Source organism: Salvelinus fontinalis, unplaced genomic scaffold, assembly GCF_029448725.1.
Source record: "Salvelinus fontinalis isolate EN_2023a unplaced genomic scaffold, ASM2944872v1 scaffold_0071, whole genome shotgun sequence".
NCBI classification, from domain to species: domain Eukaryota; kingdom Metazoa; phylum Chordata; class Actinopteri; order Salmoniformes; family Salmonidae; genus Salvelinus; species Salvelinus fontinalis.
Window position 1 is genome coordinate 376826 of NW_026600280.1, and position 17319 is coordinate 394144.

The following is a 17319-nucleotide window of genomic DNA, read 5'->3' on the forward strand; positions in this document are numbered from 1 at the left end:
TATATTACAACCTATGTTAGACATAATGATTCATAGATCATACCACATAATGACAACATAATGATTCATAGATTATGACAACATAATGATTCCAATTTGACCGGTACTGTACTTTCTAGACGTATAGTTAGGTAGGCGATTAAATGTATTATGCGAGAAATGGCAATGTAAATGGCTTTACGTACAAATCTTGCTATAATATCCATGATATGGAAGTAAACTTGGAGTCACGCGATGATACGGTGTGTGGTCCTCCCACTACCGCTCGGGAAACCATGCAGTTTATTACAGATTAAACAACAGGATTACCTTCACAGCTTGGTGAAAGTGCAAGGTTATCTTGATACTCCTTTCCAATACATTTCCAGGGTCTTATTCTGGTGACATTGTGATCGATGCTTGACTGCCGTTTGACAAATAAAAATATTATCTTGTCCATAATAACCAAACAAAAACATCATTACTTTTACGATACGTGTTTGTGCCGTCGTGTGCATTAGTAGCACAAGTCCCAACTTAAAGTGCATTCGGAAAGTATTGTAAGAAATTGAAATAGAGACTGGAAACTAGCAATAACTACACTTCAACATAAGCCATATATTATACAAAAACACACATACTCCTCATTTCTCTTGGACATATGCTGGACTTAAGACACCAACTATAGACACACATAATTCCCCTCCCCCATAATAACCACAGACACACCCAACCCATGGTTGGACCTCAGGACAAAGAACTCTCAGGAACCAATGGAACGTGGACACCAGGCCTGATCAGGACTACCCAAGACCCAGATCGACCAATCGGAAGGCCGGACTCGCAGATCTACCTACTTTGCTTGTTGTCTATATAGTACTGAACAATTCTGGAAACTCTCTCTTTTCCGGACGATTCACTAGGAGTCAGACTGAAAGAGCCTTGCTGCAAGATTTTACTAAGATATCTTTACATGTAATTAAACGGCCTTATTATAAAACTATCCACCTCGTCCTATTGTCTCCTCTTGTTCTCCTGTCAACAGTAAACGTTTTACTAACAGTATTCAGACCCCTTTACCTTTTCCACACGTTGCAGTCTTATTCTAAAACAGATTAAATACAAAAAATCCTTATTAATCGATACAGAATAGCCCATAAAGTCAAAGCGAAAACAGTTTTTTTGAAAATGTCTGCACATGTATTAGATATTAAAAAAAACAGATACCTTATGTAAGTATTCAGACCATTTGCTATGAGATTCGAAATTGAGCTCAGGTGCATCCTGTTTCCATTGATCATCCTTGAGCTGTTTCTACAACTTCATTGGAGTCCACCTGTGGTACATTAAAATGATTGGACATGATTGGAAAAGGTACACACCTGTCTATATAAGGTCCCACAGTTGACAGTGCACGTCAGAGCAAAAAACAAGTCACGAGGTGGAAGGAGTTTTACTGTAGAGTTCAGAGACAGGATTGTGTCGAGGCACAGATCTGGGGAAGGGTACCAAAACATTTATGCAGCATTGAAGGTCCCCAAGAACACAGTGGACTCCATCATTCTTCAATGGAAGAAGTTTGGAACCACCAAGACTCTTCCTAGAGCTGGCCTTCCAGCCAAACTGAGCAGTCAGGGGAGAAGGGCCTTTGTCAGGGAGGTGACCAAGAACCCGATGGTCACTGACAGAGCTCCAGATTTCCTATGTGGAGATGAGAGAACCTTCCAGAAGGACAACCATCTCTGCAGCACTCCACCAATCAGGCCTTTATGGTAGAGTGGCCAGACGGAAGCCACCTCTAGGTAAAAGGCACATGACAGTCCGCTTGGAGTTTGCCAAAAGGCACCTAAAGGACTCTCAGACCATGAGAAACAAGATTCTCTGGTCTGATGAAACCAAGATGGAACTCTTTGGCCTGAATGCCAAACATTCCTCCATGTCTGGAGGAAACCTGGCACCATCCCTACGGTGAAGCATGGGTGTAGCAGCATCATGCTGTGGGGATGTTTTTCAGCGGCAGGGACAAGGAGACTAGTCAGGGTTGATGGACAGATGAACAGAGCAAAGTACAGAGAGATCCTTGATGAAAACCTGCTCCAGAGCACTCAGGACCTCAGACTGGGGTGAAGGTTCAACTTCCATCAGGACAACGACCCTTAGCACACAGCAAAGATAACGTAGGAGTGGCTTCGGCACAAGTCAAATAAAATGTTATTTGTCACATGCGCCAAATACAACAGGTGTAGGTAGACCTTACAGTGAAATGCCGAATACAACAGGTGTAGGTAGACCTTACAGTGAAATGCCGAATACAACAGGTGTAGGTAGACCTTACAGTGAAATGCCGAATACAACAGGTGTAGGTAGACCTTACAGTGTAATGCTGAATACAACAGGTGTAGGTAGACCTTACAGTGAAATGCCGAATACAACAGGTGTAGGTAGACCTTACAGTGAAATGCCGAATACAACAGGTGTAGGTAGACCTTACAGTGAAATGCTGAATACAACAGGTGTAGTAGACCTTACAGTGAAATGCTGAATACAACAGGTGTAGGTAGACCTTACAGTGAAATGCTGAATACAACAGGTGTAGGTAGACCTTACAGTGAAATGCTGAATACAACAGGTGTAGGTAGACCTTACAGTGAAATGCTGAATACAACAGGTGTAGGTAGACCTTACAGTGAAATGCTGAATACAACAGGTGTAGGTAGACCTTACAGTGAAATGCTGAATACAACAGGTGTAGGTAGACCTTACAGTGAAATGCTGAATACAACAGGTGTAGGTAGACCTTACAGTGAAATGCTGAATACAACAGGTGTAGGTAGACCTTACAGTGAAATGCTGAATACAACAGGTGTAGGTAGACCTTACAGTGAAATGCTGAATACAACAGGTGTAGGTAGACCTTACAGTGAAATGCTGAATACAACAGGTGTAGGTAGACCTTACAGTGAAATGCTGAATACAACAGGTGTAGGTAGACCTTACAGTGAAATTCTGAATACAACAGGTGTAGGTAGACCTTACAGTGAAATGCTGAATACAACAGGTGTAGGTAGACCTTACAGTGAAATGCTGAATACAACAGGTGTAGTAGACCTTACAGTGAAATGCTGAATACAACAGGTGTAGGTAGACCTTACAGTGAAATGCTGAATACAACAGGTGTAGTAGACCTTACAGTGAAATGCTGAATACAACAGGTGTAGGTAGACCTTACAGTGAAATGCTGAATACAACAGGTGTAGAAGACCTTACAGTGAAATGCTGAATACAACAGGTGTAGAAGACCTTACAGTGAAATGCTGAATACAACAGGTGTAGAAGACCTTACAGTGAAATGCTGAATACAACAGGTGTAGAAGACCTTACAGTGAAATGCTGAATACAACAGGTGTAGGTAGACCTTACAGTGAAATGCTGAATACAACAGGTGTAGGTAGACCTTACAGTGAAATGCTGAATACAACAGGTGTAGTAGACCTTACAGTGAAATGCTGAATACGACAGGTGCAGTAGACCTCACAGTGAAATGCTGAATACAACAGGTGTAGGTAGACCTTACAGTGAAATGCTTATTTACAAGTCCTTAACCAACAATGCAGTTAAGAAAAATACCTAAAGAAATAAAAGTAACAAATAATTAAAGAGCAGCAGTAAAATAACAATTGAGGCTATATACAGGGGGTACCGGTACACAGTCAATGTGCGGGGGCACCGGTTAGTCGAGGTAATTGAGGTAATATGTACATGTAGGTAGAGTTATTAAAGTGACTATGCATAGATAATAACAGAGAGTTATCTATTATTATCTAGCCAGAGCCCGGACTTGAACCCGATCGAACATCTCTGGAGAGACCTGAAAATAACTGTGCAGCGACGTTCCCCATCCAACCTGACAGAGCTTGAGAGGATCTGCAGAGAAGAATGTGAGAAACTCCCCAAATACAGGTGTGCCAAGCTTGTAGCGTCATACCCAAGAAGACTCAAGGCTGTAATCGCTGCCAGAGGTGCTTCATACAAGTACTGACTGAAAGGTCTGAATACTGTAAATGTGATATTGTCTTTTTTTTTTATATGCATTTGAAAAAAAATCTAAAAACCTGTTTTTGCTTTGTCATTATGGGGTATTATGTGTAGATTGTTTGTTTTTTTCGCTCATCAATTCAATTTAATCAGAACGTTGAATAGTCAAGGGGTCTGAATACTTTCCCAATGCACTGTATTTCCATTAGTTTTTACTTACACTTGTATTTCTCCATATTGATGTTGGTTTTAAGCTTCAGGAGACTTTTCTTAGCGGATGTACAATCAATGTGAACTGAATTATGGGTGGTTTCAGGCCCCGGAGCGAACAGGCCCCGGTGTGAACACACTTGTTCAGAAACGAGGGCTGAGGGCCTTACATTGACAACTTCTCTTGATTGGCTAATTGTTTAGAACGACGGCAAAGATGGCCGTGGGGATTCCCCCGAGGGCATAAGGCGAGGGTAAATGGAGGCTGTGTTAAGGACAGGGCTGTTTATCTAAACTAACATGTGACGACATGAACGCTACGTCTACATTATGTGTCATGTGACATGAACACTACGTCTACATTATGTGTCCGTGTCACGTGACATGAACACTACGTCTACATTGTGTCCGTGTCACGTGACATGAACACCACGTCTACATTATGTGTCAGTGTCACGTGACATGAACACTACGTCTACATTATGTGTCCGTGTCACGTGACATGAACACTACGTCTACATTATGTGTCCGTGTCACGTGACATGAACACTACGTCTACATTATGTGTCCGTGTCACGTGACATGAACACTACGTCTACATTATGTGTCCGTGTCAAGTGACATGAACACCACGTCTACATTATGTGTCCGTGTCACGTGACATGAACACTACGTCTACATTATGTGTCCGTGTCACGTGACATGAACACCACGTCTACATTATGTGTCAGTGTCACGTGACATGAACACTACGTCTACATTATGTGTCCGTGTCACGTGACATGAACACCACGTCTACATTATGTGTCCGTGTCACGTGACATGAACACTACGTCTACATTATGTGTCCGTGTCACGTGACATGAACACTACGTCTACATTATGTGTCCGTGTCACGTGACATGAACACTACGTCTACATTATGTGTCCGTGTCACGTGACATGAACACCACGTCTACATTATGTGTCCGTGTCACGTGACATGAACACTACGTCTACATTATGTGTCCGTGTCACGTGACATGAACACTACGTCTACATTATGTGTCCGTGTCACGTGACATGTACACTACGTCTACATTATGTGTCCGTGTCACGTGACATGAACACTACGTCTACATTATGTGTCCGTGTCACGTGACATGAACACCACGTCTACATTATGTGTCAGTGTCACGTGACATGAACACTACGTCTACATTATGTGTCCGTGTCACGTGACATGAACACCACGTCTACATTATGTGTCCGTGTCACGTGACATGAACACTACGTCTACATTATGTGTCCGTGTCACGTGACATGAACACTACGTCTACATTATGTGTCCGTGTCACGTGACATGAACACTACGTCTACATTATGTGTCCGTGTCACGTGACATGAACACTACGTCTACATTATGTGTCCGTGTCACGTGACATGAACACTACGTCTACATTATGTGTCCGTGTCACGTGACATGAACACTACGTCTACATTATGTGTCCGTGTCACGTGACATGAACACCACGTCTACATTATGTGTCAGTGTCACGTGACATGAACACTACGTCTACATTATGTGTCCGTGTCACGTGACATGAACATGACCTGAACGCGTCGGAAGTTTGGCGCCTTACAAAAAAAAAATAATAATAACTTGTCTCCATTGACAGTGCATGATGGGAAGTGGGCCGGAGGGCATGGGACAGAGGATTGTGTCATTTCAGTGTATAAAGTTGTGTGCCAACTGTAGGGGTGATCATGTTGCGAGGGGATCTGAAGTGTCCGCTGCAAGAGAAGTAGGTTGAGGTGGTCAGAGTATGGGATGTGATTTGGATTGGACATCACATTTTGTGTGAACGTCATTATACCAGAGAAGAAGAAGTTAGTGCATCGGTCCAGGGTCAGCGTAGTGCAGAAGGTGTCATATGCTGAGGCAGTGAAGAAAGTAGAGGATGTATCAAGGGTGAGGGATTCTGAGAGGATCCCTGTGAGTAGTAGATCTGTACCAGTACAGAGGGATACTGTAGGTCAATGAGTGATATGCTTCAGTAAGACTGGCTTAGTGTTCATAGCAATGCTTATCAACTGTACCGTGGAAATGGAATGTAAATCACAGAAAATAGACGTGGTGGCGGCAGCAGCAGAGAAGTACTTGAATGTACAAGATCGAACTTCAGAAGAGTTACAGGTTGGTGTCCTGTTCTCCCAGGTCATTGGCATGATGTAGGAGCAGATAGGGTCACAGTAGCATGGTGCAGATAGGGTCACAGTAGCATGGTGCAGATAGGGTCACAGTAGCATGGTGCAGATAGGGTCACAGTAGGATGGTGCAGATAGGGTCACAGTAGGATGGTGCAGATAGGGTCACAGTAGGATGGTGCAGATAAGGTCACAGTAGCATGGTGCAGATAGGGTCACAGTAGGATGGTGCAGGTAGGGTCACAGTAGCATGGTGCAGATAGGGTCACAGTAGGATGGTGCAGATAGGGTCACAGTAGCATGGTGCAGATAGGGTCACAGTAGCATGGTGCAGATAGGGTCACAGTAGCATGGTGCAGATAGGGTCACAGTAGGATGGTGCAGAAAGGGTCACAGTAGGATGGTGCAGATAGGGTCACAGTAGGATGATGCAGATCGGGTCACAGTAGGATGGTACAGGAGCAGCTAGGATCACAGTAGGATGGTGCAGATAGGGTAACAGTAGCATGGTGCAGAAAGGGTCACAGTAGGATGGTGCAGATAGGGTCACAGTAGGATGATGCAGATCGGGTCACAGTAGGATGGTACAGGAGCAGCTAGGATCACAGTAGGATGGTGCAGATAGGGTAACAGTAGCATGGTGCAGAAAGGGTCACAGTAGGATGGTGCAGATAGGGTCACAGTAGGATGATGCAGATCGGGTCACAGTAGGATGGTACAGGAGCAGCTAGGATCACAGTAGGATGGTGCAGATAGGGTAACAGTAGCATGGTGCAGAAAGGGTCACAGTAGGATGATGCAGATCGGGTCACAGTAGGATGGTACAGGAGCAGCTAGGATCACAGTAGCATGGTGCAGAATATTCTCATCAACTCCTCCCATTCATGAATGGAGCATTTGTCTGTACCATCTCCTCTATGTGTTGGAGGTTCCTTTTGTTGGATGTTGGATATGTATATATATGTTGGAGGTTCCTCTTCTCTGTACTTACGGGTGGCTCATAAGTACTGGAGCTGCCCCTCTGTAGTTCTTCCCTAATGGAGCTCCCTGTTTCCCGGGCTAGCTGAGTGACCAGCTCAGCTAGACCATCTACAGGGGCGTTTGGATTAACACTAGATGAAGGGCTTTCATCCACATTTTTTTGCAGAACAAAACATGGGGGAACCTCCTGCACCTACATGCTTTACAGGGGTTTGATCAGAGTATGAGAAAAACCTCCCCCTCCCAGCAGTGAATTTGAGTTCATCACCATTATAAGATTCCATGCCACTAAACCACTAAAAGTTACGTTAAAATGACTGTGGATGAACACACTTCTAGGTTGGTTAACTATAAACAGCGCTCTCAATACATCGTTGTAAGAAAAAACTAAACAGGAACTGTAGTTCTTCTTTTTGCCACAAGGCGGCAAGAGTACCTCAATGATATAAGTAGTCTCTAGAGCAGCCTCGCCGCTGTGATTGAGCTGACGTCGATCAACGATGAATCCGGGTCTAGAAGGCACCAATGTAACCGGTGCTGTACTACACGGCTGTAGCTCTGCGTTGTGTGTGGTTGATTGAGACTATAGACGTGGACTTTGGAGATCAGGTAGTTTTAATTAAGCAGAATTCACTCTCTGCATCTGCATCCAAAAATAAATAAAATATTTGTAAATCAAATAAAATTTTATTTGTCACATACACATGGTTAGCAGATGTTAATGCGAGTGTAGCGAAATGCTTGTGCTTCTAGTACCGACAATGCAGTAATAACCAACAAGTAATCTAACCTAACAATTCCACAACTACTACCTTATACACACAAGTGTAAAGGGATGAAGAATATGTACATAAAGATATATGAATGAGTGATGGTACAGAACTGCATAGGCAAGATGCAGTAGATGGTATAGAGTACAGTATATACATATGAGATGAGTAATGTAGGGTATGTAAACATAAAGTGGCATAGTTTAAAGTGGCTAGTGATACATGTATTACATAAAGATGGCAAGATGCAGTAGATGATACAGAGTACAGTATATACATATACATATGAGATGAGTAATGTAGGGTATGTAAACATTATATTAAGTGGCATTGTTTAAAGTGGCTAGTGGTACATTTTTACATAATTTCCATCAATTCCCATTATTAAAGTGGCTGGAGTTGAGTCAGTATGTTGGCAGCGGCCACTAAATGTTAGTAGTGGGTGTTTAACAGTCTGATGGCCTTGAGATAGAAGCTGTTTTTTAGTCTCTCGGTCCCTGCTTTGATGCACCTGTACTGACCTCGCCTTCTGGATGATAGCGGGGTGAACAGGCAGTGGCTTGGGTGGTTGTTGTCCTTGATGATCTTTATGGCCTTCCTGTGACATCGGGTGGTGTAGGTGTCCTGGAGGGCAGGTAGTTTGCCCCCGGTGATGCGTTGTGCAGACCTCACTACCCTCTGGAGAGCCTTACGGTTGTGGGCGGAGCAGTTGCCGTACCAGGCGGTGATACAGCCCGACAGGATGCTCTCGATTGTGCATCTGTAGAAGTTTGTGAGTGCTTTTGGTGACAAGCCGAATTTCTTCAGCCTCCTGAGGTTGAAGAGGCGCTACTGCGCCTTCTTCACAACGCTGTCTGTGTGGGTGGACCAATTCAGTTTGTCCGTGATGTGTACACCGAGGAACTTAAAACTTTCCACCTTCTCCACTACTGTCCCGTTGATGTGGATGGGGGGGGTGCTCCCTCTGCTGTTTCCTGAAGTCCACAATCATCTCCTTTGTTTTGTTGACGTTGAGTGTGAGGTTATTTTCCTGACACCACACTCCGAGGGCCCTCACCTCCTCCCTGTAGGCCGTCTCGTCGTTGTTGGTAATCAAGCCTACCACTGTAGTGTCGTCCGCAAACTTGATGATTGAGTTGGAGGTGTGCATGGCCACGCAGTCGTGGGTGAACAGGGAGTACAGGAGAGGGCTCAGAACGCACCCTTGTGGGGCCCCAGTGTTGAGGATCAGCGGGGTGGAGATGTTGTTACCTACCCTCACCACCTGGGGACGGCCCGTCAGGAAGTCCAGGACCCAGTTGCACAGGGCGGGGTCGACACCCAGGGTCTCGAGCTTGATGACGAGTTTGGAGGGTACTATGGTGTTATAGTACCCTCCTATAGTAGAGCCCATATGTTCTGCGAATCGTCGCCTCTTTCTCTCATAGTGCATCAAAATTATTTTTGAATACAAAAATTTGTACATCCTCTCCTTATTATACATAACATATTTTACATAGATAAAACCACATCCCTGCATCCAAAAGGAAATAAAATATTTGTAGAGCACATATGTTCTGCGAATTGTCGCCTCTTTCTACAACAGATACACAATAGGAGGGACTGGGATCATTCGAGGAGCTAGCCATCGTTCACACATACAATAGCCTGCTATTAGCCACATGTTGAATTCAGAATGTTGATATCATCCTAAAAAGTACAAGTGCATCTTAACAATACCATCCACTTATGAGTAACCTCTAAATATACATCATTATTCACGAACAAAACACTGTGTGTATGACTTTGACCTGATACCCCGTATCAAACTTTTCTGAAGACAGAAAAAGCGTGCCTACCTCTCACAGTGCATCAAAGTGATTTGAGCACGAGCATGCAGGGAAAACCGGAAGTACACACTCCCCTACTCCCAGGATGCAGGCATGCATAATAACAAATCAACATGACATATTAATATATGAACCCGGTGAAATTCACTTTAACAACTGTTACATACGGTTAGTAGGAAGTTTTTTCCCCCTTACCCATTGTCCCGTTTTGCATCACAAAGTATAATGGATTTATACGATTGTCCAGTTGGGGGTGGTAATGCAAAATATTGTATGCCAACCGCTGTTAAACCCCACTGAAGAAGAAGAACGACGACGACTCACTATTGTGCTGTCAATATGCTAACCTTTGTGTCCGTTTCAAATGTATTACTACAGGTATGTAATAGCACGTTTAAACGGTCTAATGTCGAAAGAACATGTCATAATATGTTAGGTAACAAACCTGTCAAGGTTTTATGACGTGTTATTTTTGTGTCAAACCGAGTGTTGTGAAGAACGTGCTAAAAACATATCTAACGTTAGACTTTTGGGTTTAATTTAATTCATATACAGTTCGTCAAGGTAATTTCATAAAGATTCCATTAATTTGAGATTTCTGAGTTCGTTTTATACGTTATTGGTTTTCTGTCAAATGTTGTCCACAAGCTGGTAAAATGGCGTCGCATACTCGGTCAACAGACTAAGTAAAGTGCAGGCAGTGCCGTAGCCTCTTCGCTCTGGGAGACGGTAATGGGTAGTCTAGAAGGGATCCAGCTTTTGTCAAATTAACTTCATATTTGACTTTTAGTAGCAGCTTAGGATAATTAACATAGCAGGTTAGGATAATTCGGTTTGGGCTAGCTAAAATGTTAGGGTTAGCTAAAAGGTTAGGGTTAGCTAAAATGTTAGGTTTAGCGAAAATGTTAGGTTTAGCGAAAAGGTTAGGGTTAGCTGAAATGTTAGGGTTAGCTGAAATGTTAGGGTTAGCTGAAAATGTTAGGGTTAGCTAAAAGGTTAGGGTTAGCTAAATGTTAGGGTTAGCTTAATGTTAGGGTTAGCGAAAATGCAAAGATAATCAACCTTTTGATGGTAATTTGACAAAAGCTGGATCCCTTCTAGCCATGACCCCGAAGTCCTGGGGCCTCGTTAATAAACTGCATACATACAAAATATACCACAAAACACGCGTGAGACAGTTTTCACTCAAATTTTGGCACTTATAAAAACTGAACTTGACGTGAGAATGTGTTCACCATTCCACAAACTTTAGATCAGGGATTTCCAGTCCTGTTCCTGGAAGGCTAGTGTCCTGTAGGTTTAAACTCCAACCCTGTTCCTGCACAGCTACTGTCCTGTAGGTTTTAACTCCAACCCTGTTCCTGGAAGGCTACCGTCCTGTAGGTTTTAACTCCAACCCTGTTCCTACAAGGCTACTGTCCTGTAGGTTTTAACTCTAACCCTGTTCCTGGAAGGCTAGTGTCCTGTAGGTTTTAACGCCAACCCTGTTCCTACAAGGCTACTGTCCTGTAGGTTTTAACTCCAACCCTGTTCCTGGAAGGCTACTGTCCTGTAGGTTTACACTCCAACCCTGTTCCTGGAAGGCTACTGTCCTGTAGGTTTAAACTCCAACCCTGTTCCTGGAAGGCTAATGTCCTGTAGGTTTAAACTCCAACCCTGTTCCTGGAAGGCTACTGTCCTGTAGGTTTAAACTCCAACCCTGTTCCTACAAGGCTACTGTCCTGTAGGTTTTAACTCCAACCCTGTTCCTGGAAGGCTAGTGTCCTGTAGGTTTAAACTCCAACCCTGTTCCTGGAAGGCTACTGTCCTGTAGGTTTTAACTCCAACCCTGTTCCTGGAAGGCTACTGTCCTGTAGGTTTTAACTCCAACCCTGTCCCTACAAGGCTACTGTCCTGTAGGTTTTAACTCCAACCCTGTTCCTGGAAGGCTACTGTCCTGTAGGTTTTAACTCCAACCCTGTCCCTACAAGGCTACTGTCCTGTAGGTTTTAACTCCAACCCTGTTCCTGGAAGGCTACTGTCCTGTAGGTTTTAACTCCAACTCTGTTCCTGGAAGGCTAGTGTCCTGTAGGTTTTAACTCCAACCCTGTCCCTGCAAGGCTACTGTCCTGTAGGTTTACACTCCAACCCTGTTCCTGGAAGGCTAGTGTCCTGTAGGTTTTAACTCCAACCCTGTTCCTGGAAGGCTAATGTCCTGTAGCGAAAACCTACAGGAGGGTAGCGCACCAGGAACAGGGTTGGAGCAAAAAACCTACAGGCGATTTAAGACTGAGACTCTTAGGGCCTCCCGTGTGGTGCAGTGGTCTAAGGCAGTGCTAGCTGTGCCACTAGAGATTCTGGGTTTGAGTCCAGGCTCAGTCGCAGCCGGCCGCAACCGGGAGACCCATGGGGCGGTGCACAATTGGCCCAGTGTCATCCGGTTTAGGGGAGGGTTTGACCGGCAGGGATGTCCTTGTCCCATCGCGCACTAGCGACTCCTGTGGCAGGCCGGGCGCAGACTTGCCTTCGGTGATGGGAAAAGTTTCTGGGAAATAGGTCAACCAGAGGGCTGGTAAATATATGTTTTCTAGGTACGGGATGTCGCCTTCAGTGACGGGAGATCAATGTGTTGTGTTACAGGTGTTAGGTTCTAACATGAACCGAGTACAACTCACGGACGATTAGTAAAGCTCATCAAACTAAGTGAATTCACCCAAAGGATCGAACAGCTGAACAGACAGACATTGTTCCACCAGTGTGTGTGTGTGTGTGTGTGTGTGTGTGTGTGTGTGTGTGTGTGTGTGTGTGTGTGTGTGTGTGTGTGTGTGTGTGTGTGTGTGTGTGTGTGTGTGTGTGTGTGTGTGTGTGTGTGTATATATATATACATACACACACACACACACACACACACACACACACACACACACACACTAGAGGTCGACCGATTATGATTTTTCAACGCCGATACTGATTATTGGAGGACCAAAAAAAGCTGATACCGATTAATCGGCTTTTTTTTAAAAAGATATATTTATATATATATATATATATATATTTGTAATAATGACAATTACAACAATACTGAATGAACAAGGAACACTTATTTTAACTGAATATAATACATCAATAAAATCTATTTAGTCTCAAATAAATAATGAAACATGTTCAATTTGGTTTAAATAATGCAAAAACAAAGTGTTGGAGAAGAAAGTAAAAGTGCAATATGTGCCATGTAAAAAAAGCTAACGTTTAAGTTACTTGCTCAGAACATGAAAACATATGAAAGCTGGTGGTTCCTTTTAACATGAGTCTTCAATATTCCCAGTTAAGAAGTTTTAGGTTGTAGTTATTATAGGGCTATTTCTCTCTATACCCGTTGTATTTCATATACCTTTGACTATTGGATGTTCTAATAGGTACTTTAGTATTGCCAGTCTAATCTCGGGAGTTGATGGGCTTGAAGTCATAAACAGCGCAATACTTGAAGCATTGCGAAGAGCTGCTGGCAAATGCAGTAAAGTGCTGTTTGAATGAATGCTTACGAGCCTGCTGCTGCCTACCACCGCTCAGACTGCTCTATCAAATCATAGACTTAATTATAATATAATAACACACAGAAATACGAGCCTTAGGTCATTAATATGGTCAAATCCGGAAACTATCATTCCGAAAAAAAACGTTTAATCTTTCAGTGAAGTACGGAACCGTTACGTATTTTATCTAACGGGTGGCATCCATAAGTCTAAATATTGCTGTTACATTGCACAACCTTCAATGTTATGTCATAATTACCTAAAATTCTGGCAAGTTAGTTCACAATGACTCTGCGTGCAATGAACGCAAGAGAAGTGACACAATTTCCCTAGTTTAATATTGCCTGCTAACATGAATTTTCTTAAACTAAATATGCAGGTTTAAAAATATATACTTCTGTGTATTGATTTTAAGAAAGACATTGATGTTTATGGTTGGGTACATTCGTGCAACGATTGTGATTTGTTTCGCAAATGCGCTTTTGTTAAATCATCCCCCGTTTGGCGAAGTTGGCTGTCTTTGTTAGGAAGAAATAGTCTTCACACAGTTCGCAACGAGCCAGGCGGCCCAAACTGCTGCATATACCCTGACTCTGTTGCACAGAACGCAAGAGAAGTGACACAATTTTCCTCGTTAAAAGAAATTCATGTTAGCAGGCAATATTAACTAAATACGCAGGTTTAAAAATATATACTTGTGTATTGATTTTTAAGGAGTTGATGTTTATGGTTAGGTACACATTGGTGAAACGACAATGCTTTTTTTCGCGACTGCTCTTGTTAAATCACCCGTTTGGCGAAGTCGGCTGTGATTCAATGATAAATTAACAGGCACCGCATCGATTATATGCAACGCAGGACAAGCTAGATAAACTAGTAATATCATCAACCATGTGGAGTTAACTAGTGATTATGTTAAGATTGATTTTTTTTTTTTTATAAGATATGTTTAATGCTAGCTAGCACCTTACCTTGACTCCTTGCTGCACTCGCATAACAGCTGGTCAGCCTGGCACGCAGTCTCCTCGTGGAGTGCAATGTAATCAGCCATGATCGGTGTCCAAAAATGCAGATTACCAATTGTTATGAAAACTTGAAATCGGACCTAATTAATCGGCCATTCCGAATTTAATCGGTCGACCTCTAATATATAGCCTCAATTTGGGTGAAGTCTCCTCCTTCCCTCCTAAACATGACATCTTTATTGTTGGGCAGGAAGTTAAGTGATGCGGGTAATAAACTGCTCCTTCTCCCTTAGTGTGACCTGTCCTGACCTCCATTCCTCACTAAACCACATCTCTCCACCCTTATCAGCGACTGCAACCATGTGATGGCCTTTCCTTTACTCAGTACATTCCAAGCTTAATTGCCTCCACCATATAAATTCCTCCTACAGATAACCATTAACTTCTGGCGTAGAAAACAGACTATGGCACTCTAAATCTGCATTGCTTGCTGTTGGGGGTTTTTAGGCTGGGTTTCTGTACAGCACTTTGTGACATCGGGCTGATGTAAAAAGGGCTTTATAAATACATTTGATTGATTGATATTCAGGAAAATAGTACATAGTGCTGCCTAAAACAAACTGCAACCTTGTACTAAATGTTTTTTTAGTAATTTATGCATTTAATTCAATTTCAGAAATGTATTATAGGTTAAGTGCACCTAGTGTGCAGTTGTCTAATGTGAATCAATGAATGTTTTGTTGTCGAAGCTTAGCTACCTGATCTATTGAAATTAGATAATTGAACGAGAACATATATAATATATTTTTAGAGATCAAAGAAAAGCGGCAGAACTGTCAAGACAGTAACTTTTTGTGTCCGTTTCTCTATTACTACAGGCCGACTCCGATTAAGTCTAACATCAACAGTGAGGATGAACCCAGCCTGCCACTCTCCTTCCACACGGAGTCCAAACCTACAGTCACTGGGTCCTGATTGTGACAGTGGAGCCCAGTTTGCACTGCAGGATCCAGAGATGGCATCAGTGAAGCTGGAGGACTGCAGTCAAACACTGGAGCTGAATGTCAACATTAAAGATGAAGAAGAGGAGGAGGAGATTGGGACATCTGTTTGTGATGGTAAGCACAGGTTCGATCCAGGTGTCGAAACGCGGACTATCAAAAAAGCTGAATTTTAAACATTTCACCTGCGTTTTATATTGAAAGTAAAGTGTTTCTTGCTTCAATAGAACGATCAGGGGTCTGCAACTATAGTGTGTTTTCCTTCACAGAAAACACATTAGGCAGAAAATAGCTTCATTTTCATCAGATGACAACAGAACTGCAGCACTCATTGGCTAGCAGCCACACAAGCAAAGGAGCTTACATTGAAAAAGCAAGGTCTTTTTTGTTGTTATTGCTAAAACGATGCATGGTCATCACATTTCTAGTGTTTATCATAGAAAGAACGTAGCCAGCTACATTTCCTGATCTAATGTGTTGCTTGAAGTGAATCTGGCATTTTACTGGAGAAAAGTGTTCTGGCTACACCAAGAAAAGTACCAGAGAACAGTAGCTCCACATCAGTCAGAGTGCTGTCTGCTGATAGAATGATGGAGAACAGTAGCTCCACATCAGAGCGCTGTCTGCTGATAGAATGATGGAGAACAGTAGCTCCACATCAGAGCGCTGTCTGCTGATAGGATGATGGAGAACAGTAGCTCCACATCAGAGCGCTGTCTGCTGATAGAATGATGGAGAACAGTAGCTCCACATCAGTCAGAGTGCTGTGTGCTGATAGAATGATGGAGAACAGTAGCTCCACATCAGTCAGAGTGCTGTGTGCTGATAGAATGATGGAGAACAGTAGCTCCACATCAGTCAGAGTGCTGTCTGCTGATAGAATGCCCGTTTGTGAATTCTCATTCGAATGGAGAAGTGCAACTGAAGAACATGATGTCATCTCTGATGCTGAGCAGAAATTACAATAAGAAGCATCTTTAGATCTGCGTTTACAAAACACAGAAAATACATTTGTTCAGTGTTTTTTTCTTTTTTTTCTCTGCGTGACAAATGCCGAATTCTGCGTTAACGTGACTACTGCTATCCAAGTTTGTTGTTCGTTCCAACTTCCCACTGTGTATGAAAAGTTGCAGTAGAACTGTTTCAATGAGAAGGAAGATGTTATTTCATGGTACTGAGACTTGCATGGTTTGATACCAGTATTGCCAGCATTTGTTTTATTAACTGGGCTATCTGGAGTGTTCAGAGTAGACTGAAGAAGTGAAGTAGAGAAACTGCCAGTGTTTTAAAGTTCTATGAAATGACTCTGTGTAGTTTATAACCCTTGTGATGGTGAGTGGAGGATGATATGAAATGAGTCTGTGTAGGTTCTAACCCTTGTGATGGTGAGTGGAGAATGATATGAAGTGAGTCTGTGTAGGTTCTAACCCTTGTGATGGTGAGTGGAGGATGATATGAAGTGAGTCTGTGTAGGTTCTAACCCTTGTGATGGTGAGTGGAGGATGACATGAAATGACTCTGTGTAGTTTATAACCCTTGTGATGGTGAGTGGAGGATGACATGAAATGACTCTGTGTAGTTTATAACCCTTGTGATGGTGAGTGGAGGATGATATGAAATGACTCTGTGTAGTTTATAACCCTTGTGATGGTGAGTGGAGGATGATACGGCTCATAATTGTCATGACTTTTGCCCCTTTTTTAGATTTCAGCTCTTACCCACTTTTAGAATAGTTGTCCTTCTCCTTTGTATTTTACAGTCTACTGAAACCCTACCGGTCAAAAGTTTCAGAACACCTACAAGAGTGTGTAAAGCTGTCATCAAGGCAAAGGGTGGTTATTTGAAGAATC

General features: G+C 42.9%; 1 protein-coding gene across 2 annotated transcripts in view; it reads left to right on the top strand.

Moving 5' to 3' along the window:
- Positions 1 to 17319, top strand: part of LOC129842851 (zinc finger protein 664-like) — a 295528-nt gene that overhangs the window by 272115 nt on the left and 6094 nt on the right. The window contains exons 1-2 of one of the 2 annotated variants that reach the window (XM_055911537.1): positions 10264 to 10369; positions 15347 to 15586. The exons of the other annotated variant lie outside the window; for it this stretch is intronic. Coding sequence (XP_055767512.1) covers positions 15382 to 15586 — 205 coding nt within the window. The 5' untranslated portion in view covers positions 10264 to 10369; positions 15347 to 15381. Of the gene's footprint in view, positions 1 to 10263; positions 10370 to 15346; positions 15587 to 17319 lie in introns of those variants that run through there. 2 annotated transcript variants of the gene reach the window in all.